This window comes from Penicillium atrosanguineum (genome assembly GCF_028827265.1).
Source record: "Penicillium atrosanguineum strain IBT 20685 chromosome Unknown utg000002l_segment0_segment0, whole genome shotgun sequence".
Classification (NCBI taxonomy): Eukaryota; Fungi; Ascomycota; class Eurotiomycetes; order Eurotiales; family Aspergillaceae; genus Penicillium; species Penicillium atrosanguineum.
The window spans coordinates 1,864,081-1,886,969 of record NW_026623134.1 but is presented as its reverse complement, the minus strand read 5'-3'; the positions used below and the strand labels follow the sequence as shown (position 1 = coordinate 1,886,969).

Sequence of the window (22,889 nt, the reverse complement as noted above, 5' to 3'; positions counted from 1 at the left end):
AAGGTTGGCGAGGGGCATCGAGGTGTTATTTTGGCAGAAAGAGCGACATCGTCAACGAGATGGAATTGCGGTGTCCTCATCTGTAGACTGCGTAAGCGGAGGCACTGACTCAGCCACTTTTGAGGCACCCGGTCTCAGCCACTTTATTTTTAGCAGGAACTACATCACTATGGAAAGGTATTGGGTACCTATTGAAATGGGGATGGCTCGATGGCTGTCTGGCAACGCAGACTGGACAACAACAACCAATAGATAACACACCAACAACCAACTCGTAGTGTAGGTCGTCCTAGTGGAGATCACAAGTGTCCTTGGTGAGGCCGTGAGGTCGTACGGGTTGGGTCGTGGGACCGTACGGACAATCCTGAGCGCAGCAATCCTAAATGAGGCCGTACGGTTTTCCGACTGAGGCCATATGGAATGTACTTAATGCAGCATCATGAATCAAAGAATGTGGTGACAACTGGAATGAATTGGGCAGATGCTGCTGCTGTGTCTCTCCTCCATCCTCATGTAGAAGCCATTGCTTACACCCAAGATGTCTATGACACCTCAGGCCGCAACTGTATTCATTATGTATGTCATGCGTTCCACCACTACACTATGTAATTATAAATTAGTCTTCATTATTTACCGTTCCTGACTTTAATTATTCATCACAAAGGTTTCATGGGGCAGGGGTTAGATTGTGGCATGTCTGCCTTATGGTTGAAGTACACAGCGCGGCGTTGCTATTCTACGAGATTGAGTAAGACACCTTTCAATATATTTTCAGGATTGATAGAAAAGCCAGATATACATGTCTCTTACAAGTATTTTATTTACAGATGCCTTGTACTTGTGGTATCACTTCAAATAACCCGAGACGCCAAATGAACGAAGACAAAATGAGAGAGCTTAGGAGCTACTACCGCTGCTGATAGTATCCTGGTCGCACCATCCATTGACAGGCTATAAGACTTGTTAGCAAGTATTCAAAGAGACCCAGGGAGCCAAAACTTACCAGACAGCTGAGGCGGTAGCACCAGGAGCAGTTCGATGTGTGATATTTATAAAAATTGACGATCAACAGAATGAAACCGACGAGCACGGCGACCAGGGCGCCTGCGCGGACCAGCCACCAGGCCCACCACAAAGGCTTGCGGCCCTTGAAGAAGTGGAGCGGGCCCTTATTCTGGCCATTCTGCTCATTTGACGCAACATTGCCCTTCTTGCTCTTGAAGAAGTCCATCGGGTTAGTTGTCTTCCGGTTCTCACCGGCCGCGGCAGCCTCGCCTGCGCCGCCAGACATGGCAACATAAGGCTGGCGAGCTAGACCGATACGTTCCCTCAGAGAGTTGGGAGAACGCAAAATTGAAAGGCCAATTGCCAGGCCCATGATGAACCCACCAATGTGGGAGAAGTTATCCAAACCCGGGAGCAGGCCGAGGACAAAGGAAACTACCACACCCAAGATCATGATGATCAGCTCCACCCATGGAGATTCACGCTGCGGCCAGTCATACAACAGATCCAGCAGTTGCAGGGCCAGAATACCGAACAGAGCGCCCGAGCATCCATCACTGGGCTGTAACTGTGTGGCATAGTTTCCACCAAACACGAACCCGAAGATACCACTGGCCATATAGGTCAGGCCATACCGCCAGAATCCAATCATCCGCTCCATATCCGCGCCCATAGTCATCTGCACCAGCAAGTTAAATCCAATGTGGATGAACCCAGCGTGCAAGAAAATGGGGGTGATGAACCGCCACCACTGGTTTGGCGCAGGATTCTCATCCAACGAGCCACCCGGTACAGGATTGGGTACGCCGCCCATTCCGCAAGCCTCTGACAATGTGCACTCGGATGCACTGGAAGTAGTGTTCGGACAGGGGAAGGTGACAGACACGGTGTTGTTTTGAAGGTTCGGGATAGTCTTCATGCATGGGTCGTATCGGGCGCCTAAGTAAATTTGCACGTATGACGAGGGTCCGATCATGGGGTTGAAGCTGGGCTTAGTCTCAATAGGAGAACCGGTCAATTCAGCTGGAGCACAAAACGTGTTAGTTTACACTCGGTCATTCTCGAGAATCCTTGAACACTCACCACTCTTGACCAATTCCACGATGAAGACAATGACTTGGGCTAACGTCAAGATGTAAGTTACCCAGGCCGGCTTCTTTTTGAAAAATCCCTTCTTCTTGTCGTTCTCACGCGGCCGACGGTCCTCTAGGGCCCCTGGTGAGGGCGGGTACTGAGTCTGCTGGTGCATCCACTCCGGGTTATTTCCATATGGCATCTGTGCCTTCAGCGGAATATTTTCTGAATAGTGGTCTCCATCTGTGACCCGCCCCGCAGTTTGGTAGGCGCCGTTGTCTGATTGCAAAGATTGTTGACTTTCGCGGTTGTGGTAAGGGGCGGAGGGGTCATCGTGGTTGTGTGTGTTAGCCCCGGCGCCATAGGCGTAGCTTGTAGCAGGCAATCGGTCTCCAGAATGTCCTGTGACCTGATCGTAGCTCGGAGGCTCAGGGATGCTCGAGTGGTAATACTCGTTGGCGGCCATACTGGGCAGCGAGCAGTGGGCAGCCGAAGTTGCGGGAAGCTTGGTCAGAGTCGTGAATTCGTGAAACGCGCTTTAGTGAAAGACGAAGAGAGCGGAATTTGGGGCACCCTGGTGATTGTAAATGGAAGAAAGAGTGGTGTTGAAGAGAAGTCGTTGAAAGAAAGGCAGGCAGTCACATTTGGTGGAGGTTATTTTTGGGTGATCAACACAGCCGCGCGGCGACTTTGCGTGTGCCTACTTTTACACCATTTGATCTCGACTTGGCATTTGTTTAGTCCAATCTCTAGTCTTTAATTCTTCTAGTCAGCCCTAGCCACTTCCACATTGCTTTTAAGCCATGACGGCAAGATCCCGGCTCTTACGCAGGCTCCTCAGCCTCAGCCGCCAAGGCCGCGCTATGGTAGCGCCAATTTTGGCTCAGCCCTGGATAACGATCACTACTGGCAATTACAAGGTACCTCGAAGTGTTTTGGTTAAGGAGGAGTGCAAATGCCATCAAAATTGGAATTAATAATTAATTAAAAAATGGGTAGGAATAAGGTCACGATGCTGTCCAGTCCCCGTAGCATCAGAACGGATCTCCCTGCTCCCTGGTGCCCGAGGGCCCATGATGCTCGTGATACTCGTGTTGATCTTGTCGGCCACCAGGTGATGCTGGCAGTGCGCGTCATTATAAATCATGGCGCAAGCTGTCGTGAAATGAATGTGATTTGGGCTTTCCCTCCAAGCGCCAAATGCGAACACACTCCGAAGGTGAGTGAAGAACCAAAGTCAAGGCATGAAAACATATAAAAACGAAAACAACGCAGTCCGCAATGCGACCTGTCGGTCCGCTACGCAAGATGTCAGAGCAAAAGACCCCCATAACGGACATACTTCGGGATTGCATACTTCGGGATTTGGTATACAATCCCGATGCTTGGTTTTCACGCGAAAGCGCTTTCGGCTGCAGACGAGATGAAATCGCCATCTTGGTCAAGGATACCCAGTGCAGTACCAGCTTCTTGACCGTTGTGGCCCGTCAGCAGCCAAACAAGGCTACCCGCCTTGTTATAGAGCAACGACGGGAGGTATAAAAGTGCCCAAAAGAATAGAGCCAAGGCAATGAGGACGAAGGTATTAGCCACCGTCTTTTCGTTAGGCGTCAACACATAGACTCCAAAGGTGACTTCATAGCGATAGTACTCGAGCCGGACGCGGTCGAACATGCGCTGGAACGGGTTGCGCCGACGGTTGCGCCGGGGCGCACTTGAGCCCCTCGTCGACGAGTATCTACTACGGAGATGGTCCATGGCCGCCGGGGCTCGTGACATGTGAGAGGTAGACGGAGTATAAAAGGATTGCATTTCGGGCGTCATCGTGATCGTGAGTGTTGCGACTATCTCGCCGATCGTACGTAGGGAAAGATCTCAACGCCTTCTTTTGGGGATTTCGCGGGTCTTCAATGAATGTCGTGTGAAAAGGGGATTCTCATGTGATGACGCCAACTCGATTTGTAATATCGCTGGCGCTTCCTGAAGGTTTCGTTCCGGAAGTAGACGGAAGTGCATAGGCCACTCGAATTAAGATCCGAGAGGGCCAGAATAAGGGATAGAGAATAGATGCCACGGGTCAGAGTATCTCAGATGACTCTCGAGTGACATAGTCACATATCACGACTTTGAAAAGGGAAAGAACGGAGGGGATGAAAACAAGGTAGATGAGTCTGAAGATTTAGAACGGGTTCGGCAAACTTTAGTCGGGCAACAAAGATAATCAAGACCCGGACATGACGTTGTTGGGACGCTAGCTGCTCTTAGTTGCTGTTGTTTAATAGATTACTATATCCATAGAGCGTGGTAAGAGCCCGGTCCGGATGTTCGGCACCTGGAAAAGTGGTTTGGATATACATATTCGGAAGATACTTCCGTAAAGACTTTAAGGCTGAACCATGATCGGCACCCGACAGTTCCAGGAACAGAAAAAACGCCTAGACTGGCATACCTTTTCCCGTGTTTTCTAGCCCTAGTCTAAAGCAGATAGCCTGGCATCATTTTGTAGAGAATGCTCTCTTGAAGTGCGGGTGGTTCAGTGTTCAGTATTCAATGTTCACTGTTGATCTTCAATTTCACCATGGTAATGTTTGATAATCCACGCGGGTGGCTGAGTGATGTCACCGGCCTCGCTTCAACTTCCCCGCGCCAATTTCAACCTCACCCTCCACACCAACCATGAACCCCGAAGACCCGCTAGTCCAGGCCTTGCCGCCGGCTACTGACTACCTCACTTACCTCACGCTGCTTGAGTATCAGTTGACCCCCAAGCGTCTTCCGCTTTTGCACCAGCTGCTGCAAGATGAGCGCCTCACCACCAACATCGGTTGGGATCTCGTCAAGCTCCTCCTGCCCATGCTTCCCGCGTCTACCGAGTGTCTTCAAGATGTCGCCCGACTCGGAAACCCGCGAGAAGTTATCCTGCGTGTATCCGAAGCCTTGATGCAGCTCCAGTCGGAGGGCGACGATGAGGACGATGACGATGCGGATGGCTCGTTGCCGAAACATATCCTGCAATTCAACTGTCTCCTGTCCATGCTGTCCGTGCTTCATGGTAGAATTAAAACCAAATCCCCCAGTCGTTTCATCGCGACCTCGCTCCAGGCAGCACTTGAGGCCTACACAGCTATGCCCTGCGACGAGACCACCCTGGCCCTGCTTGAGTTCCTTCGCGACGTCTCCCCCAGCAAGCGACCGGCCCCACCTCCACGAGCCCCGAGCGAGTCGAGCGTGCTGCGGACGGCAAAAGCCTCTGCTCCAGATCCTGAAGCAGAGGTGGCGTTGCCGTCTCCGTCGGCAACCAACGAGACCTTGTTGGTCAGGAAATTCATCCAATTTGGTTTGGTCGAGCTACTCAAGTCATACCTATTGAGCTTCTCGAGTCCAATGGACCCTGGCATGTCCTGGACCATTCGCATGCAGGAGCATTTGCATCCGTCTCTGCGGCTACCAGAACAGTCGCAGACACAGGCATACTCCAGCACGAAAGAGCTCAAGGAGCGGGATATGCTATTGGGCAAGATCGTGGTATGTCGCTGGTTGTGTGTATACTTTCCGTGGTATTCACTAATCTTCTCTTTCTTCTAGGCACTGTCGCGAGACGTTGGGATCGACAGCACCGAACTATTGTCAATTGTTTCCCGCTCTCCCGATGAACACCTGCCTCCGCTGGACTTTGAAGAGCCTCCAACTTCCCCGGACGAAATTCCTCTGGAACGCCACGGCTCACTGCTGCTTCTTGCAGCTCGTGCTGCAGGGTCTACCCTCTTCACGTCGGGCAATCTGATGCCACCATTGTCTGTGTTCCCGGATATAGCAGCGATCTTCACGAATTTCTTGGGAGCATCTGAGAATGTGGATGAAGTAGCTTACGGCGAGCCCCAGGCGCTGCTAGACTCTCTACTAGCTCTGACCGTGCATGCTATGCAAAACCCAATTGTAACACCATCCAACGAGACAGAATTCAAGGATTTTGTTACTGCTTTGACCGCATGCACAGCGCGCCAGACCCATGGCATTGTCCGCCAAATCCCGACGGCCATCGTGCACAGCCACCCGTCTTCTTCCACACGGTTCAAGCTTATCCGCTCTATTCTGGAAGAAAAAGAATTGACATCTGTCCGTGACAGTGCTGTGACGTGGCTAAGAGAGGAAATCATAGGCCACGTCCATGAATCGGCGGAAACTGTCTTCCATGACCCGCTACACTTCTGGATTCTGTTCCAGTCACTCTTCACATCTGTCAAGACAGCTTCCTCTGCAAATATACTGGACAGTTGGACGCGTCTTACGCAAACTGAGGGCCCAGGCCTGCATTCCGCATTGAACCTCTACTATCTACTTCTATCGTCGCCTTCTCTCAGGGATACTTTACAACTGGAAAAGACCGTGGTTTTCTTCCGCGGTCAAGTTCTCGAACCTTTACATCACCTGTTCCGTGCCTTCGAATCCGACCTTACTGCCAAGGGAGGTGACGGAATCATCGAATCTGCAGTCGGCAAGGAGATGTGTCAGGTTGGCAATGCTCGGTCCGCGGGGCTGGTTGGGCTCACACTTGATCAGATCGAGGAGGCGATTCACGATGCTTATGGAACCGATGATTCGGACCTGAAGGCGTTCACGCAGGAAGAAGAGACCAGAGTTGCCGAGATCCGGAAAGAGACTGAGGGATGGAAATAGGCTGGTCAACGGCCGATAGCGTCTGTATCTAGTGAAAGTCGGTGCTGGCTCGTCGAATCGTACATACAATTCATTGCACATCTCCAAAACTTTAGTAGTTTCAACTCTTCGTCTTCTTCAAGTCTACATAATCGGAACTCTACAGATCGGAAATATTTGGGAGGCATTCAGTATTCCATTCAGCTGTCACGACCGACTAAATTGAAATCCCGAGTCAAGATACATCTCAGCACACAAAGCAAAACCAGAACCATCACCACAATCCGACGACCCGTACCCTAAGGGTACAATTTTTTTTTGTAGAATTAGAAACCATCTCTCGAACAACAGAAAGAAAGAGAAAAGAATCGCCTCCTTGGTAGATTTCGCCCTCACTCGCCCACAACGGACAGCAAAAGGCCCATCGCACTCAGCCGACATCGAACCACCCACTCGCCCTTTGCGAGCAGGAAGAAGCGTATTCGACGAAGTAATTTCACGACCTCGCCAGGAAAAAAGAAGGAACTGGACGGATCCGCAAAAGCAAAGTAGATAAGTCGCTGGTCGTGTTTCGAAAGATAGTCATTTTGTTCAGATTGATGGTTTTTCTGAGCCATTGGATGCGTAGTGAAGATCAAATCATTGAGGTATTGTTTTCAACCGCTCTGACCGGCGAACAGGGTCATAGAGCTGACGTGAAATGCTTTGATTCTGGGTGTGTATGTAAATAATTTACATAACAACACAACCGCCACCGGGGGAGGCTGTTTGAGTTAGTATGATGTTCAATGTTGCTATGGTTGTGGGTTGGGAGGGTGGGAGGTGCTAACCCTTAACAACAACAGCGGTAGTCTGGAACTCCATTGCGAAGATTGGGATTTTGCTTGAAAAGCGAAGATTGGTTTGAGAGGGTTGAGTTGGAGTGATTGTTTGTGAGCGGATGATGAAGAGAAGTTGTATTTGGCGGGAGAGAAGGGGGTACTTATATAGCTCGTTGCCTGGAATCAACTTGAGGTTGATAGGTATACACTGTCATGAAGCTATTCGAGTTGATTGGCAGCAATTGAGCTTCCATGTGGAGTTCTTAGAAAGAATTGGACTAAGCGGGGCCGATGATATTGTTCCGGAGCCTGGTGGCGTTTCTTGATATTGTCTCTTGGGAGTCAACATTTTCCGTGGTGGCATCAGGAACGCGCTTTTGGCCCGGGTAAATTATCGAAATAGGCAGAGTAGCTCAAAGAATATCGGGAAGACCGTTGAAACCCTTCTTGACAGTTTGGAGGGACAGAACGCCACGAGGGCGGAGGTAGCGGGGTTTAATAGGCGAATATGTTAATATTGTTGCTCGCAAGAACAATACCTATGGAGATGCTGGGCCTCATCAAAGACTTCTTCCAGGTAAGTGCGCCACTTTTGGGAGCACAGGGATTTAATTTTCCATTGGTATAAGTATCAACATAGTACACGTGTGGATTCGGAGGAAGTCGGTGCCAGGAGCTGTCAGCATTCAATCGATTACAGTACTTCTCGAAATCAGTTTGCCCTTCACACTCTTCGAACTTGACTTCCGGAAAATGATTGTAGAACACGCTAATCCGCTTTGGATCACCGCCCCTTTTGTTCGACAGAACGCTAATGGTAATCACCGTGACCACGATCCTGCTATCAGAGTAACGGGGCTTTTCAACAACGATCATGTACAGTATCTCAGTTATCACGTATCTTTAACAACAATAAGGTCCCAGATCAAATCCTAATCTGGTCAATATCTAGCTCAAATATATTTTCAGCTCATACACAAAGACAACTGATAGCCCTGCACCATAGATTCTCTCACTCGTGGTGTGAGAATACCAAAGCTCTGACCTCGACGCTGATCCTGGGAGACGGAATTCCTGGAAAATTCAAGGAGGTAAATGACGTATGAGGAGCATCTGCAGCAAAAATTTGTCAGATAAGTGTACTTTGAATGGCTTCTCCAGTCCGTAATCATGGAAGGGCATAAAATAGGGGTTTTAAGCAGATAATACGGATGGTCGACCACTTACATTTGACACTGTCCTCCTTCGTATCAAAGCTTTTAAACAGAAGCACGTCTTCTACATCCTGTCCACTCATATAATACCATTGATATGTATCATTCGGCTTGTACTGTGGATAGAGAAGAGTGCCAGTATAATCACCAAGTATCATATCAGTTTCGATCAGGTTCCTTAGGTCCAAGGCTCGGCCATCACACACAGCAATAGGGTGATCTTCAATCGGTCCACTTATTGGTCGCCAGAGACTATTTATGTCAATTAGGGCCAAGTATTCAATCGGCCGTCTACTGTCCAAGGTATTTGGAGGAAGGGGGGGGAGGGGGAAGCTAGACTCTTCTGGATCCTGGGACTCACTTAATTATTTGGACTCGTCCAGAAAGAAGGTGCTGAGATTCCTCAGAGAGATGATTTCGAATACGCTCCATCATAGGAGTTCCAATCTCGTCCCGAGTGAGAAGCGTGTCTTGAATATTGTCAGCAGTTATCTAATTTGATTCGATAGACTCGGTCATCACGACGAGAAAAATCTGTAACTCACCAATATGAACTTGCTGGGCAAAACCCTGCAAATTTGGATTTCTCCGTCTTCGCTCCTTTGCGCTTTTTCGCTTCCTGATCTATCAACATTGAAACCTAGGTCAGTGGCCGCAGGCAAAAGTAGATTCGCATTACCTACTTTCCAATCGAAAATCAAAACATCATCTGCTGCCTCGATCTCATTTTTCAAAATAGCCTCGCATTCCGGTAAAAAGATACTCTTGATCTTTTCTTGGTCCGAATAATCATATGGCTTTGTAAGAGCCGGACCACGGCATCTTTTATAAGCGAAACCGTTAGTGTCGAGATTAAACAGGGGATCCCCCGCCAAAGCCCTGATGTCCCTTATAGTTTCCGTTTGTTCTGCCGCACAGAAGACTAAATTGGTCGTCTTTTCACATTGTTTTCCCGGCCTTCTTCGCCTAGCAAATTGCCCGATTCGATAGGGGCGAGTATGAGCATAGCTGGGTTGCCATTGGAGATATGTCAACCTTGCTTCAATATCTGTCATACTTTATGCCTCTCGGAATATGAATTAAAGTGAAGAGAAGGAGGGAAGTATAATGCACTTTGATGCAGCAAGTACGCAAACTAGCGGCTTCTTATATTCTAAATCTTTGACGACTAGCTATGAGCCTCATGTCAATGCGTAACAATCCAGACGGACTAAACCGAAGATGGTATAGCGAGGTGAGTCATTAGAGGGATCAAAAAAAACACGGGTTAGGCACCCGCAGATTGAGTCATTTCCTACACGTGACTTTGGACTCACGCTTAAGTCCCTATGGTAGTGTAGTAAATAGCCTGCAAGAAAGCAATGCGATCGGTCTCATTTGTTAGCATTTGATAGACTATGACTGATGCGCGTCAAATCACGAATGAAATGGAGCTTTGAGACATAAAGTATTGGGGCCATATTGTGTGGGCTATTCTTGATAGCCTCCAAAGACTGCTAGAGTACGAAGTATAGTAATACGAGAGGGGATTAAGGTAGCGCGTACTGACAAAAGTCATGAGAATTCTGTGTTTTACGATGATTGACTTCAGGTACCTGGACAATACAAAGCCGGCGGAACTATATCCCAATATGGACTAGTGTGCGGTAGGTTGGGCCTTGGAGATAAAGGAAGAGAGATTGAGGGTAAAGCTGATATTGAATATTACTGTATCTCGATAAACAATATTAAGTGGTCCCAAAAAAACGGGGAAAGAAGCAGATGTATTTTCTGCATAAGCAGGTGCAATCATCCCGGGCAAGGCACCAACAAAGCACTTTCAAATATGGCAAGCAGTCTTCGATACTTTTCGTAACATCGTTGGCAGATTGGGGCGATTGCAAGCGACAGTGCGCTTGATTCATATATGTATTTGACCATAGAAAAGAGTTGTATGTGGAAAGCAACATTTCCATGCCGAAAACGAGATATGTCGGAATTGGTGACTGCCGGTCCCTGAGTGCTATTTCTAGATCAGGAAGTAAGACTTCCGCCCTCATCGGCTTCTCCAATCCACATATGGAGTTATTCTTTTATAATTATTGTATTTACTTTGGTGTTCTGGGGTGGCCCACTCGTTTCCCGACCACGATATAGGGATAGACAAGCAAACAGTATAATAAACATGCAAGGAATAACGATTTTCCCGGTATCCGGGGAATTCCATGCCGACACAGGCTCCGCCCCGCCCAGGTATCTTCCACTGCGACAGGTCTCAGAACACTTCAATACCTCTTAATTACAAAATTCGACGAAATGACGGAGTATGTTCCTGCACAGCCACATGATTGATTAATTTCGACTCCCTTTACCAACCGACAATGAGCGGCGATGCATCAAACGCTGCCTTCGCCTACGAGGAGCCGCCAATAGCGACAGTTCTCAATCAGACCGGGTTCCTCGTGGTATTGAACCTCGCGAACTTCTGTCTTGATAAGTTTCTTTATTGTGGGCTGATTGGACAGTTAGTCGTCGGGATCCTTTGGGGTACACCGGGAGCAAAATGGCTGGATCGCGAGACGGAAACTGTCATCCAGCAGCTAGGATACCTTGGCTTAATCATGTTGATCTATGAAGGTATTGTTTCTCAAATGTATACCTACTGAGTAATCTGCTCACATACTTTAGGTGGTCTATCTACCTCCATCAAGGCCGTGAGAGCGAACTACGTGGCGTCTCTATGTGTTGCGCTCACAGGGATCGCAGTGCCCATGGCCTTGTCCTTTGTTCTCAGGGAGCTGGTCGGGGCGAGCTCTTTACAGTCTTTTGCTGCTGGCGCATCTCTCAGTGCGACTAGCCTTGGAACCACTTTTACGATTCTGTCAACCACGGGCCTAGTCACTACTCGGCTAGGCACCATCACCACCAGCGCTGCGATGTTAGATGACGTCGTAGGTCTTGTCATGGTCCAAATCATCTCGAATATTGGAGGGAGAAGTTCTTCCTTTGATTCCATTACCGTCGTCAGGCCTGTTTTTGTTTCCATTGGATTTGCAGTTGGCTTGTATCTTCTTTGTTCCTTCGGTGTGAAGCCGGTACTCAACAAGGTACTTGCTATGAGGTTCAAGACTCCGAGCTTTGTGGGAACTATGCAGTTCGCGTTTCTTTATCAAACACTCATTCTTGTGGGGCTTGTTGCTGGTGCCACCTATGCGGGTACTTCAAGCCTCTTTGCTGCTTATCTTGCCGGTGTTATCGTCTCTTGGATTGATGGGATAGTTGGAGATTCGAAAATGCCGGATCATCCTACCGACCCTCTAACAAGCTCTAGCAGTTCAACCCGAGAGAACAGCACTCACGGCCACACTGAACGGCCTCTAAACATGGCCTTCAAGGAAGCACCAACAGGTGAACGGGTTTATGAGAAATATTACAAGCAGCCAGTCATCCGAATCCTTATCCCATTATTCTTCGTGAGTTTTATGCCCTGTCCATATCTTTCCGAAATTGACAGGACATGTAGGCATCCATTGGATTCGCGATTCCAATCACTGAGATGTTCAAAGGGAGAGTCATATGGCGTGGCATCATATATGCTCTCCTCATGATATTTGGGAAGATGATCACTGGGATATGGCTCATCCGCTTCTCATTGAGCCCTGTATCAAACTTGGTCCTCGGGATTCGGAAGTTCGTTTCCTCTATTCGTCTATTCTGTAGACCTACAAAGGACAGGAAGCAGCGAGAGGAAATGCGAGCGAAATCTGAACGTCATCCCTCCAAAAAGGGCAGAAGAAGCCCAAATGATGAAGCTGCCAGAAATACAAATGTAAGTGCAAGGAACAAAAATGTCATGCCTTCATCCGATGGAAGGCCCGGAAGTCAGTTTGAGCTTCAAGATGTACAAACCACGCCGCCAAGTCGGCTTATTGCAGTGACAGCCCCTCCCAAGCCGAGATCTCTCTATCCTTCATCCATCCTCGGACTGGCAATGGTTGCTAGAGGGGAGGTCGGATACCTCATTGCTTCACTTGCGCAAAGCAAAGGTATCTTCGCAAATGGCTCTTCGGATGGGATCTCTGAGATTTATCTGGTCGTTGTCTGGGCGATATCTATTTGTACGCTTGTTGGGCCAATTTGCGTCGGTGCCCTCGTCAAGCGGGTGAAGAGGCTTCAAACGACGAGAACGGCCAATAGCTCAGATCCTTTAGGAGTGTGGGGAATCTGATATCACCACTCATCTGACTAGCATGACTTGGATGAATGTTCACTGGCATTAGACGGACAATTTAGGTGCATTGGACGGCGATGGTGGGTAGTTGCATATTGTACTCCAAAATCATCATCGGAAAGAATCATCAGCGCCCGGTAATTTATTTGGAGGTGAAATATACTTGCAAATTCATTTATTCAGTGTAACTCTCTGGTTCAGATCCCAATAGCTTTGCTTCGGACTTTGCAATAGTTCAAGGCTAATGCTTAGGTTGTGGCGTTGCAGATTGGGGGCTAAATTCTCCGAAGGTTGGAACCTCAGACCCCCCCGGTAATCTCGACATCTCCAAGATTCATTCCACTACATATACTAGCTGAGCGACAGCGAAGCTAGAATTCAGAATCGCTGATTATCGTGTTGTCAGATAAACATAATCACCTGACGCTTGAAACATGTCCACCCTCATTCAACAATTTCAGTCCCCCTCAAACCCAGATCGGAGCATAACCTACGCCCATCTGAACATAGGAGCTCAACACACGCTTATATTCTGCTACGGAGCCGCCAGCAATTCTCTGGTACTAAGCCTGTATGAGCCCTTTCTGGAATCCCACGCAGACCTCTCACTACTATGTGTCGACCGATGGACCCAAGGCAAAGACGCTGCCCGCACTGGACCAGCCCTGCTGTCCGAGCTCACCTCCATCACCCTAGAGCTCCTGGACTCGCTGAAGATTGACCATTTCAGCATTGCATCCCACTCAGCAGGCGTTTACCAACAACTCCACCTTGCACAAAGCGCACCAACGCGCGTGGATCATGTCTTCCCTATCTCATCGCACATTCCAGAACCATACACCGACTCCAAGATCATGAATGTCATGTGCTCGATGCCAGACTTCCTGTTCAAACCTATCACCAAGTTAGATGCTACCATGGCCAATACGTGGATTGGAAAAAAGTTCGTCGGTATGATGGCGAAGAAGGACGACGAAGAGAAGAATGACCTCTATATATCTTCGTCGGAGAATATGAAGCCCATTCATGAGCGTATTATAACCGAGTGTGCGGCTAATCCGGTGCGCGCTGAAGCGTCGAATATTGACTATCGCTTTGGGTATGGGCGCATTGAAGGGGTCAAGGCTGACTTCCTTACGGGGCTTTATCGGGACTCTCCTGTTGGTATTACCTGGTATACGTCAGATGGAGAGGTTTTCTTCGGGCCAAAGTGTGTGGAGCGGATTGCTAAAGATATGGATAAGGTGGAGGTGGAAATCGTGAATGTTCCTGGGGCGACTCATGCGGATATCTATGTACGGAAGGACGTTTGGGAGGGAATGTATGCTAGGATGACAAGAGGACGGGAGGCGTCATGAGGTTAGCATGTAAGGAGATATCTAATGAGAGTAATGATAACACAAGGTCTGCTAGATTTCAAATTGGAAACAGAATACAATCATCAGCGGATAGAACGCGAAATATCAATCGTATCATCATCATGCCCTTCCCGCTCAGGTGTAAATGGGCTCAGTCAGGTCATTTAGGGTCAATCCCTCTTTGGCAATATCCTCCTCAATTAAGAACATCAGAGGCATCTCGACTAGAGTACCCTTAACCTGGCTCAGCAATTCCTTGACTTGCTTCGCGCCTTCGGCACCAGGAGCGAAGTCATCGCGCACCACATGGCCCCACTGGAAGCGAGCAGGACGAGCAAGCCCCGCCTTGCCCTCGGCCTCTTTGTCCGCCCCGTGGAAGTAGTACTCGAAGAACTCCTTGTAGGTGGCCCAGTTACGCACACAGTCGTCAGGGACAGCATGGAAAACCTTGCGGAAGACCTCGGTGTTGGTGTGTGCGCGAGAGTTCCACAGGCTTTGCATGGTGTCTGAGAGAGGGTCGGAGACGATCTTGCTCTCGGGGCAGTCGAAGTCAAACTGGTTGGGGATGCCGACAGGTTCGGAGTTCGCGTTGGGGTGCTGATAGTCCTGCGGAGGCAGAAGGCCCAGGTGCTTTCGGAACAATTCGCGACGGAGAGAGCTGGCGAACCGGCTCGCGGTCCAGGGCTGACCGTTCATGGTTGACTGCACCGGGGTGAAATCTTCGATGACGACTGCGATCTCGGAGTCGTGGTCGCCGAGTTGCGAGCGGTCGTTGAGGTTCGCGGAGCCGCAAATGACAATGCGGTCGTCGGCGATCATAACCTAGGCTCGTTAGAAAAGAAGAAGGTTCATGGTGGTTAGTAGGCAGAACCTACCTTCGAGTGTACATAGAGCTCTTCGCTCACAAAAGCGTCAATCTCAGCATCAGGGTGCCCATCCCACGGCACATTGCGAATATTCTCACCACCCAACATGTAGCATGAGCTGACAGTGTCCCAGCGACCGGCGGATTTACCACCTTGCGCGGCTTGAGCATTGTGAGCAGCCTCCTGATACTGCTGGAATGGAGCAGAGGTATCGAAAGCGCTGCGAGAAGTGCTTTGAGGATAGCCACCGGAGCCAACGGTGTTGTAGTCATACTGTTTGCGAGCATCCTCATAGTTGACACCGCTCTGTTGCTCAATTTTAGCCATCAGGCCGGCGTTGTTAATCCGGTCATAGTTGCGGAGGTTGTAGAAACGAATATAGTCCATAGGGTTGAAGCCTTCCTTGCCAATCAGCTCCATGATACTGTTTCCGCCACGGTTGATCGAGTTATACTGGAACTCCATGATCGCACGAGTTCCCAGCATCTCGTCATCTCTCAAATCTCCGGCGAAGCACGGCACAGAAGGAATGACAACGATGATCTTATACTTTTGACCTGCACGGGCGGCACGCAAGATGCGCTCCACAATAGCGGCACCGATCTTGTTCTTCACAGGGTGCTGGGATTCACCGGTGGAAGTGATGAAGAACTGGTTCTCAATATACACAAAGTGCTGGCTGTTCTTGATCACAGCACAGTATGCATCAGCAATAGAATGTTCCAGAGGACTTCCGTTGCTCCATTTAGCACAGCTGCGCACGATTTGGCACGACATGTTGCCGCGGCTCTGGGATGTGGGGCGTCCGTATGTTGTCAATTTATCCTGATATTGATGAATTTGACCAGCCAGCTGACCACGGATTTGATTTCCGTACTGCGAGAACTCCTCACGGAATCGGCGGGGTGCAAATCCACGTTCACCTTCGTATTGTTGATCACCTATTCCGCGGGTGCTAGAGTGAGATGCTTCCTGGCCTGGCGGAGGTGGATAATAAGGCGCTTGACTCTGAGACTGGCCCTGATGCGCAGAATCAGTAGAATAGGTCGGCGGTGGCGCATAATACGAGGTCTGGCCCTGTTGCTGAGGTTGGTATGATGCATTTGCAGGAGACTGGCTCGAGGGAGGCCCAGATGGAGGCGGCGGCGGGAAAGAGTCGCCAGTGTAAGTATACTGATGATGCTGCGAGCTCTGATCAGCCGGGGACTGACTAGCAGGCGGCGTGTAGGTCTGATTTCCGCCTGCTTGGTAGGGCTGGTATGATGAAGCAGGCTGCTGCTGCTGCTGTGGGCTAGCAGAGCCCTGCCCAGGAGGGGGAGGATAGGTTGAAGCGCCTCCGTGTTGATAAGATTGAGACTGGGGCTGCGGGCTAGCAGATGTTTGGCCTGGGGTCGTTGTGTAGGCAGAGGCACCACCTAGTTGCTGTGAGTGATATTGCGAGGTCGGTGTCTGCTGCTGCGAGGTCGCAGGGGTCTGACCTGGAGGCGGTGGATATGTGGAAGCACCGCCTTGTTGCTGCGATTGATTTTGCCAGGCAGGAGTCTGCTGCTGCTGAGGGCTAGCAGTTCCAGAAGGATACGGGCTGGACTGCTGCTGTTGATTGCCCTGCTGATTGCCCTGCTGATTACCCTGCTGCTGGCCGCCGAAGGAAGTCGGTCTTCCGTAAAGTGCGAGCCTGGCGTACCTCGACTCATTGCGGACCTTGTACTTGGCATCGTATATGAAGTTCCATCGCTCAACAAAGTGTCGGCGCAGATCTTCTACGACAACACCGTGCAGACTGACAGAGATATCAGACCAACCCATTCTGGAACTATTCTTCCTGTCCAGCTGGTTCTGTTCCCAGTGGGAGACATCATGGAAATCAAGGACTCGCGAGTTGTTGTAGTCCTGACCGGGGAAGACGGTCTCATTGATATCCTCGGGATGGGCATCAGCAATGGAGTGCTGGTGGGTGTCCCAGCGACCAAAGCAAAGATCCAAACCACCCATGAAAGCGATTTGACCGTCAATCAGGCACAGTTTTTCGTGGTGGGCCCAGTACAGAATAACATCATCATTCATTCCATACAAGCCTTTCAGGGCATCCTTGGACATCTTGGTAAGACTGGCTGAGTCGAGTGACATGTGCTGGAGAGATGTGGTGATATCCGAAGCCAGCTCTTGGCGATCAGGCAAGTGGTCGGGGTGGCGGAAGACCGCAATATTAGGGTGGAGATTCTCAAGTGCATGCTTGGTATGGGAGGAAGACAGAGTCAAGGCTTGCGTAACTTCCTTGTAGACGATAATATTGACACGAACGCCACGCTGGGCTGCCGCCTGCAGCATTCGATCCAGACGGTACTGCTCGTTCTTGGCTGGGGGCCTTCTCAGGTACAGCTCAGGGGAGAGCCACCCTGTGAGAAATAAAGATCAGATAAACATTCCACGGTTCGATACCAGAAAGCCGAATCTTACAGTCCAGAATCCAAATAGATTCGCGCGCATTCTCCAGAGCTCGAGAAACGGCCCAGAAATAGCTGCATCCATCGACGTACCACTTTACATCATTATGTTCGCGGGAAGGTGCAAAGCTACCGAAGCGGTGCTCGGTGGTGGGCTTGCTGGCACCATACTGGGCGTAGGCCTGCGGGTCGATGGTGGTACCAACCTTCTGAGCGAACTCGTTACCGAATTCGGCAACGGTACCTTGGATCTTATCCAGGAACCCGCCTAGTTTATCCTTCTTCGGAGGGTTTTCTTGGTACTGGGGTTGTTGTTGATACTGCTGATGCTGCTGCGTGGCCGCACCGGAGTTTTGGCTACTGTATCCATAGGGGTTCTGGTTCTGGTTCTGATCTGTCAGCTCGAGCGTACGAATAATTTGAAAGCGCGGTGAGCATACCCCCTGTCCCTGATAGCCGGGCTGGGTTTGAGCTTGATCGGAGGGCCGCGAGGAGCCATGGGTCTTGTAGGTGTCGCGGAACTTCTTGAATGTGTCGCCGAACCCTCTGGCTCCGTCACCCGAGCCACGTTCGGACTCATAATAGCGGCCATAGGCCAAGTCGTCTTCTTGTCGAGACATCGTGTGAGGAAAAAATGAGGGAGGAGGGAGGAAGCTGGCCACCCGATGGATGCCTGGGTGAGAGTGGAGAGATGTTTTAACAGCTCCGATGCCCCGCTACCCAGCCACGATGGAGACGTACGTGGCTGTGTTTCTGACATGCTCTATTCAGTCTAGCTCTCGTGTTATGAAACTTGTTCTATATTTGTCTTTTTATGCGCAACTGATGTTTCCAGTCGCCATACAAAAGTTCACGATACTGCTTCCAAAGGCCGTGAGTATCCGTGGATCGGCACTCCACGCCAGCGCGTGCATCCGCTGACAGGCGATAAGTCAGTTCATGAAATTGCCATTCCAAGTTCGTTGTGAGATCATCTGGCGTTTATAGAATAGCTGTATACCTCAGGCTCTCGTAGTAATGGGAAGAATTTTGGTCCAGTTTAACAACATCTTGGCTCTAGGTCACTGTCTCTGCAAATACGCAGTAAACAATTTACCTTATCGATACCGGGGAAACCGACTATGTAATCTACAACCGCTTTGGCGACGTAGCACCTCATCACATTCCATGCTTTGTTCTGAAGTTTCACTCTGTATTCGCTCAATTCATCTCAGGAAAGTTCACTTCGAACCCTACATTTCGAGTTGATTTCTATGCTTATGCAAGACACTGACGTGGCGTGCAACCGCCACCCCACGATGTATGGCGGTCGCACGAAGCCAGAAGTGCTAAGGGTGAAGGGTTCATGGTTGCAGAGACTCATAGACTATCAATTGATTCGTGTTGCCTTGCTTAGGATTTGAACAACGTAGTTGTGTTCTAGCCATGTACTCGGTATGAGTATTGAAATTTTAGATTGACGAGTTTCAAGATGTTTCCATGGCGAGATAATTCATTGATCAAGAGAAAGGGAACCTCATGATCTAATATCAACAATAGATTAATACTAGGCAGTTTGAACTGCAGCTAAGGGACAGAAGGAACTTGGGAGAGAGCTACAGGATTCCCCCGCACCTTAGGTAAGAATGAGATCAGCCCCGCAAGTATAAAACGTCCCGACATCACCTTATCCACGCATCCCACTACCTGATCTGACCCTGAATTTTCTACCGTCACCATGTCTCTCGCCACTTTGGACGTATGCCTTCTAATTGCCCTCTTCTGATCCTGCGCTGACCTCCATCAGAGCACCCAACACCCTAATCTCCCTGCAGCATCGCAGACTCTGTTCCACGCCAAGGCCCGCCAGCGACTGAGCTTCGAGAAGATCGCCCAACACATCGGTCGCAATGAGGTCGCTACTGCGGCTATCTTCTACGGCCAGGCCAAAGCCTCTGCAGAGGACATCCACAAGCTGGCTGATTTGCTCATGATTGACTACTCGCAATTGGAGATGCAACTCAATGGTTTCCCCGATCGCGGCAAGTCAGTCGAGATGCCGCCCAAGGAGCCTTTGATCTACCGTCTGTATGAAATTGTGCAGAACTATGGATACGCCTACAAGGCTATTCTCAATGAGAAGTTTGGGGATGGTATTATGAGTGCCATCTCTTTCTCGACCAGTGTCGAGAAGGAGACGGATGCTGAGGGGAACAACTGGGCTGTTATTACGCTGCGCGGCAAATGGTGAGTTAGGATTAGGATCTCTGCAGAAGGACAAAATAGAAGCTTCGGACTAACATTGGCAGGCTGCCCTTCTCTCGATTCTAAAACGGACGGACGGTATTTCACGAACTTTGCTTGTTTACTTTAATTGCTGAGATATATGGATTGACTTTCAATACGAATTCGTTTTACTCCAAGTGCCTTTTGAGTATCTGCCCTTAGCAAGGATATTAAGGCTTTCAAGTTGGAATGAGTTCTAGTATTCTTCGATACTCAAGATATCCTAGTAGGTCCTACGCTAGGACTTCCAGGGACATGGCAAGAAATCGTAATGGCCGGCCATGTCAGAACTTAAACTGGCACACAATGTATGCCAAACATTGCCATCAAAGGACTTGCGAGCAGGTCATTGACTTATCTGCACAGCTACAATTAATACCCGGTTGTAATATCTACGATAGCACCTGATGCCAGCAGGAAAGTAATATTTACTCAGCTAAAAAAGGGGTATTGATTCGACGGGCCCCGACTCCAGAAACGAGAGGGAAGACGCCCGCAAGCAAACAGCCGAGAAAGGCATAATCATAACAGAGGGCATCTCGAATAGAAACGTATCGCAAAAGCGCAAGCATAAGTACTACCGCAATTCCCACATGCCGCCGTATCCGAGTCAGGTCTATCGGTCTAGATATGTGTCAAGGAAACCGGTAGTGCGAGGGTATCATATGACCAGCGGCGATTGTGCATGGGGATTGTTGGGGGGAGCTGCTTAGCAGCAGTCCTCGCAGCACTCGAAGCACATGAGACCAGCGCAGCTATGGTCATGTCAGTTTAGGCTTGTTTGAAGAATGGAAGATTGAGGGTGACATACAGGCCGCAGCAGACGTCGCCGGCACCACCACCGCGAAGCTTCATCATGTTCTCCTGAGAGTTCTGAAAGAAAGCATATCAGTACAAAAGTAACAAGGAACCGGATTTCATATGGGAAATTAGGGACATACGGGCTGCTCAGTGACAACGCGCTCAGTGGAGGGAGCGTCGGGGCTGCTGGGCTGCTGGTTCTGGACCGAGGCAGTGGCACCATCCCAGGCAGGAGCAGACTCCTGCTTGGAGGAGAACCAGGAAGAGATGTTGCCGAACATTGTGAAGGTTGTAGAGATTGGTGGAAGACGAAAGGTTGTAGGTTCAGGGGAAGTGAAGTGGGTGGAAAAGAAAGGAGGGGGTAGAGTTTCTTTAATACCCTGGGGACTACAATCTCACTACGAACCCTTGTCCCTAGGTGATACAAGTCCTCAGCCACTCTCGGTTAAGCCGGAGGCCCTGGCGTCGTCACCCTCGTCACAGATGACCGTAATCGGGCCTATGGGCCTCCCTGAAGGTCCACTAGTCACCCTAAGCCCTGCCACGTTGGCGCTCGACCATTCACCTTGGGCCTAAGAGCGTCACTGTGGCTGTCTGAGGGCTTTAATGATCTCATTTAAATAACAAGACGGGTTCATTTCAAAGATGTGTATCGGCAATTTACGAGAAAACGGGCCAACCTAGGTACAAGAGATGGCGCCCCTGAGAAATCGTGGGTGCCTGGACACTCCAATTTGCGGGCGACGTGCAATCCGCCGAGTAAGACCCCCACATGTGCACTCAGCCCTGGAGCGCTAAGCTTCGACAAGCTTCGTCATTCGCGCACATCCCACTTATTTTTAGGCACCCGCACCGTGGCTCAACAGCTTCACGCATACCTGCCGGTTTCAGGGTTCACAAAATTAGCGAGGCAATTATTTTCTGATCATTCGTTTATCCATCAATTTATCATTCTCATAGGGCCAAAGACAAGTTTCATGTTCAATGTTTCTTGGAAACTGGTGTCAGGTCACATGATCTGCACACATGGCAGGTCCAGTCTCCCGTAAATTTTCACTCCGTGTAGAATCCGCGCATCAAGACGATCAATAGCGGCCAAACCCCCCAGCAGCCATGGCCACCCCCACAGAAACCCAAATCCAGCGCGAACGCGATTACGAGCGCTTCAAAAACTACACCGCCTATGGCTTCCTCATCGTGGCACCTATCATCATCGCCCTCCCTCCACGCAGACTCGACCTGAACTCCGTCGCGCTCGCCAGCGCCTTCGCTTTCTCTGCCAATTATATCACGCACGAACGAACAGGGCGCAGTATCGTCGAGCGAATCGAGTCACGAATCTCCACACGCCCTGGTATCATGCGCGAGCTGCCTAGCGGTCGTGCCGAGGAAGTTCAGGCCAAGTTGCGGGCTGCGCGGGATGCGCAAATGCAAAACGCCGCAGGCGAGGAATTGGAGAAAATGAAGGCTCGTCAGGATCAGGAACAGGGTGTTGTTGATCGTGTGTGGATGGGTGGGGAGTCGGTTGGTTGGAAGGAGCGCCGGCTGAGGGAGGAACAGAAAGCTATTGAGGAGGGGAAGGGGTATGGGGATTTGATCATGGATCATATCTGGGATGTTTGGAACTGGGGTCGCAAGACTGAGGAGGAGGAGGATGATGATGATGAGTGAGTGCTTGCGTTCTGAAAATGCATATTCGCCAGCACCGATTTCGTCTTCTGTTGATCGGCTTCGCGTCCTGATCTTCACTTCCGACTACCTTCGCCATCCTTCGCCATCTGCTTCGCTGCACATTCTTGTCATATCTACGACTCCATATATGTACCACCACTTAGTTCGGATTAGCATGGGATCAGGCGTTTTCATATAAATAACCTTTTATCAATCCACCTCTACTCTTGGAGCACCTGGACATCTCATCTGTCCCTATGTGTTCACTACTGAATGTCAATTTGAGTAAATATGTAGTAGTCTTGCTTTTTTGTAAAGTATTTCTACCTAGTCCAATACCGGTGCTGGGGTTGGCCCGCAAGATGTTTGTTGATGAAAAAGAAAAAGAAGTCGAGGCTGGTTTCGAACGCGCACCAGCAAAGCATACGAGAATAGTCTGATATGGGCTCACACCTCAACGAAGCAAAGGAAAGCAAAAAAAAACTGGTAGCTTCTCTTTGATTG

The 22,889-nt window shown here is 49.7% G+C and overlaps 9 protein-coding genes across 9 annotated transcripts; 5 read left to right on the top strand and 4 right to left on the bottom strand.

Annotated features, from left to right (window-relative positions):
- Positions 1-897: 897 nt before the first annotated feature.
- N7443_002471 (rhomboid family membrane protein) lies at positions 898-2,545 on the bottom strand (the record flags this gene model as incomplete). The annotated part of the gene is made up of 3 exons (XM_056882527.1): positions 898-951; positions 1,004-2,028; positions 2,089-2,545. The coding sequence occupies 3 exons, from the start codon at positions 2,543-2,545 to the stop codon at positions 898-900; spliced, it is 1,536 nt and encodes a 511-aa protein (XP_056744368.1).
- Positions 2,546-3,471: 926 nt separating this feature from the next.
- N7443_002470 (serine palmitoyltransferase small subunit family protein) lies at positions 3,472-3,903 on the bottom strand (the record flags this gene model as incomplete). Its single annotated transcript, XM_056882526.1, has 1 exon — positions 3,472-3,903. The coding sequence occupies one exon, from the start codon at positions 3,901-3,903 to the stop codon at positions 3,472-3,474; it is 432 nt and encodes a 143-aa protein (XP_056744367.1).
- An 852-nt stretch (positions 3,904-4,755) lies between these two features.
- Positions 4,756-6,756, top strand: N7443_002469 (uncharacterized protein; the record flags this gene model as incomplete). The annotated part of the gene is made up of 2 exons (XM_056882525.1): positions 4,756-5,604; positions 5,665-6,756. 2 exons carry the CDS (start codon positions 4,756-4,758, stop codon positions 6,754-6,756), a joined length of 1,941 nt encoding a protein of 646 aa, XP_056744366.1.
- Positions 6,757-11,130: 4,374 nt separating this feature from the next.
- On the top strand, positions 11,131-12,977 carry N7443_002468 (cation:proton antiporter; the record flags this gene model as incomplete). The annotated part of the gene is made up of 3 exons (XM_056882524.1): positions 11,131-11,386; positions 11,438-12,222; positions 12,273-12,977. The coding sequence occupies 3 exons, from the start codon at positions 11,131-11,133 to the stop codon at positions 12,975-12,977; spliced, it is 1,746 nt and encodes a 581-aa protein (XP_056744365.1).
- Positions 12,978-13,414: 437 nt separating this feature from the next.
- Positions 13,415-14,338, top strand: N7443_002467 (uncharacterized protein; the record flags this gene model as incomplete). The annotated part of the gene is made up of 1 exon (XM_056882523.1): positions 13,415-14,338. The coding sequence occupies one exon, from the start codon at positions 13,415-13,417 to the stop codon at positions 14,336-14,338; it is 924 nt and encodes a 307-aa protein (XP_056744364.1).
- A 135-nt stretch (positions 14,339-14,473) lies between these two features.
- On the bottom strand, positions 14,474-18,268 carry pld2 (putative phospholipase D (PLD); the record flags this gene model as incomplete). Its single annotated transcript, XM_056882522.1, has 4 exons — positions 14,474-15,160; positions 15,214-17,600; positions 17,662-18,037; positions 18,089-18,268. 4 exons carry the CDS (start codon positions 18,266-18,268, stop codon positions 14,474-14,476), a joined length of 3,630 nt encoding a protein of 1,209 aa, XP_056744363.1.
- A 1,097-nt stretch (positions 18,269-19,365) lies between these two features.
- Positions 19,366-19,958, top strand: cyn1 (putative cyanate hydratase; the record flags this gene model as incomplete). Its single annotated transcript, XM_056882521.1, has 3 exons — positions 19,366-19,386; positions 19,435-19,874; positions 19,937-19,958. The coding sequence occupies 3 exons, from the start codon at positions 19,366-19,368 to the stop codon at positions 19,956-19,958; spliced, it is 483 nt and encodes a 160-aa protein (XP_056744362.1).
- A 664-nt stretch (positions 19,959-20,622) lies between these two features.
- Positions 20,623-20,995, bottom strand: N7443_002464 (uncharacterized protein; the record flags this gene model as incomplete). Its single annotated transcript, XM_056882520.1, has 3 exons — positions 20,623-20,668; positions 20,725-20,786; positions 20,855-20,995. The coding sequence occupies 3 exons, from the start codon at positions 20,993-20,995 to the stop codon at positions 20,623-20,625; spliced, it is 249 nt and encodes an 82-aa protein (XP_056744361.1).
- An 832-nt stretch (positions 20,996-21,827) lies between these two features.
- On the top strand, positions 21,828-22,385 carry N7443_002463 (uncharacterized protein; the record flags this gene model as incomplete). Its single annotated transcript, XM_056882519.1, has 1 exon — positions 21,828-22,385. One exon carries the CDS (start codon positions 21,828-21,830, stop codon positions 22,383-22,385), a length of 558 nt encoding a protein of 185 aa, XP_056744360.1.
- Between the last annotated feature and the right edge of the window lie 504 nt (positions 22,386-22,889).